The 2920-nt window shown below is 41.0% G+C and overlaps 1 protein-coding gene across 2 annotated transcripts in view; it reads left to right on the top strand.

Annotated features, from left to right (window-relative positions):
* Nucleotides 1-2334, top strand: part of gabrg1 (gamma-aminobutyric acid type A receptor subunit gamma1) — a 16817-nt gene extending 14483 nt beyond the window's left edge. The window contains exons 8-9 of one of the 2 annotated variants that reach the window (XM_014013693.1): nucleotides 492-694; nucleotides 770-2334. In XM_014013693.1, coding sequence (XP_013869147.1) covers nucleotides 492-694; nucleotides 770-1051 — 485 coding nt within the window. In that variant the 3' untranslated portion in view covers nucleotides 1052-2334. Of the gene's footprint in view, nucleotides 1-491 lie in introns of both variants that reach the window. The other variant, XM_014013692.1, reaches the window with a different exon arrangement.
* Nucleotides 2335-2920: the final 586 nt, after the last annotated feature.

The following is a 2920-nucleotide window of genomic DNA, read 5'->3' as shown; positions in this document are numbered from 1 at the left end:
GCTCCTCCTCCTCTGTCCGAGGCTGGTGTGGGGTGAAAATCTTCCACCTCAGACGTTCAGATGTACCTCTGCGATACTGTGGTCACTCTCCATGTAGCATCAATTATGCTAATGCTAGCTGCCTGTCACGTTCTCTCGTCCTGGCCACACCTCCGCTCTCTAACCCCCCTTTCCCCTACCCACACCCCCTCCCCTACCCTTTTTGATGCATTTTTCAAATTTCGCCTTGGGGTGGAGTTATCTTTTCACAGGGGGGTAAGATACACTTTAACCAGTTCATTTATATTGTGTTTAAGCAAATGACGACATTTTTATTCGGGGTTATTTTTATTGGATCAAATTAATGTGGGGGGTCATGACCCCCCTAACCCCCCTGCAAATTACACCTGCGGAGCAAAATCTATGCAAAACTTAAATGTGTGTTTTTAAGAACAAAATAATTAAAACATGAGATTTTTCACCCAGGAATTTATCTCTGCTGATTTATTCAGGCATCACGACGGTGCTGACCATGACGACTCTGAGCACGATCTCCAGGAAGTCCCTGCCGAAGGTTTCCTACATAACCGCCATGGATCTGTTTGTCTCCGTCTGCTTCATCTTCACCTTCGCTGCTCTCATGGAGTACGGCACTCTGCACTACTTCACCAGCAACCGACAAACCAAGAAGGCCAAAGGCAGCAACAACACACAGGTACCCAGCGTTCTCGTTGTCGTTTCCTCTCCCCAGCTGAGCGTCACATCTGGAATAATCCYGCTGTCTTTGCAGCAGAGGGTCCCCAGCATGGTGAATCTCCGACCCGGGGCGTCCCTGTTGCAGATGAACAACATTGTGCCCTATCACGTGGAGGACGACTACGCGTACGATTGTTTGGACGGGAAAGACTGCGCCAGCTTCTTCTGCTGCTTCGACGACTGCCGGTCAGGCGCCTGGAGGGAAAACAGGATGCACGTGCGAGTTTCTAAGATCGACTCTTACTCTAGAATATTCTTTCCCACTGCTTTTGGCCTTTTCAATCTAGTTTACTGGATAGGTTATCTGTATTTATAAAAACAAAACCCTAACAGTTCAGCAGGGATGCTGGAGTTTGACATCTGCAAACATTTCATCTGCTTTTAGATTAGTTACAGAACAACTTTGCAAACTCTAAATCTACCATCAGCCTGCCTGCAGTGAGGCGTGGCACCTTCGTCCTCTGCTCAWTCCTGAYATAAAGCTAAATGTTCRGCTGACTTTTTGTGAAACTAGCTGWGGATAAAAAGTGTTTGCACACRTCAAACTCCAGCCTGCATAAAGGATATATCGCCATCAAATTTTAACCCAACTTTTTGTTTACTCTTTGCTGCTATGCTTGATATAWATTGTTCAAACGCAGAAAAGAGGAAGTGCTCTGAACTGTGGATTCAAGGGAAAACCGTCCCTCTTTTAAAACTTGGATTTTTGTTTTGAAAGGTTATTTGAGTGAAGAAAAGCCAGTTCATYTGTGGAAACCGATGTAGAGATTATGGTTGTTTTTATGGCAGCCAGGTTTTATACTCTGTATCATACTGTGTGTTACAAATCAAGTTGATGTGGTGTTCAGACTAAAAAAAAACAGCTGTTCAATTTAATATATCCAGCTGTAAATTGTTTCTTTACTGAACACGTTTGCAAAAAACTCAGCTCTCCATGTCGCAGTATCAATGCAMCAAAAATTAAAATTAAACAGGTTTTCTTTTTTAAAAATGGAAAACTGGAAAAAACTTTTGCTAAAAATGAAATTAATTTATGAAATGACACCCCCACCCCCATAAAAAATCAAACATCCAGCATGTTTTAGACACTGTTCCCACCCATAACCTCATAAAAACTGAGGACAAAGAATATTTTCCGTACCTCCCCTCTTTAAAAGACTTCCACCTCTCAGCAGACAGAGCGGAAGCAGCGAAGAAGTCAGAGTTTTGAAGCGTTAGCCGCTAGCTTAGCACCTTCCTCTGGGACCTTTTTGGCAGCTGCTACGCATTAAGCAGCTCGTTAGTCAGATTAGTTCAGTGACCCACAGTGGGAAACTCTGAGCACAGACAGTTTTGACCACTACTAAAAGTGTAAATTGATGGCGGCTGGCTTTGCTCGCTGCTGATTGGCCGAGGGCTCAGTTTTACTGTCGATAACTCTCAACATCGCTCTCATGCTTTTTAATGTCCTTTTTCTACACAGTAACTATAATTATGAAGATGATGGAGRCCTTCATCGTCTTGCCTGATTGGTGAGATTGGCAGGAAGAAAGGAGAAAACTACTCAAGTCATAAARCTGTTCACAAAAATTGGGAAAGTAGAGGTAAAAGTAAAAGTACTTTTACACACTCTCTAAAAACAAACTGTTRAATTTACTGAACCAAACTGGTTCCACTAAGCCAGGTTGAGTAAATTGAGCAATATATCTATTTTATTTGCTCACTAGGCTTAGTGGAACCAGTTGACATGACTTTGTTGAGTAAATTCAAGACTTCATTTTTTAGAGTGCAGAAACATCTTATTTCGTGTTGAGTTTAAACACATTTAATTTTGTAACAAGTAACTAGGTGTTAAATCTTGAAGTAAAGAAGTAAAAGTTTCATTTTTAGCTTTAAAATGTGACAAAATAAAAGCAAATTATAAAAAATTATAAATCCTCAAAAGAAACCACTGTAACAAAAGTAAATGTTAAAGTTGCTATAAACCTCTGGTTTTCTTATTTTAATTTCTCTTCTGATGTTTATTTATTTTTGTAGAAAATACAGTTACGGTGCTTTTACGCTACCATYGTGTGGATCAGAGTACAAGTACACACATATTATCAGATCAAAACCTGGTACTAGTATTGGTGTCTGTGCATCCCTGCTTCATGGAGATCTGAGTTTGCATTTAAACATATGTGTTGCATGTAAAGTACATCCCAGC

Source organism: Austrofundulus limnaeus, unplaced genomic scaffold (genome assembly GCF_001266775.1).
Source record: "Austrofundulus limnaeus strain Quisiro unplaced genomic scaffold, Austrofundulus_limnaeus-1.0 Scaffold105, whole genome shotgun sequence".
NCBI lineage: Eukaryota > Metazoa > Chordata > Actinopteri > Cyprinodontiformes > Rivulidae > Austrofundulus > Austrofundulus limnaeus.
This window is presented reverse-complemented; position numbering and strand designations above follow the sequence as displayed.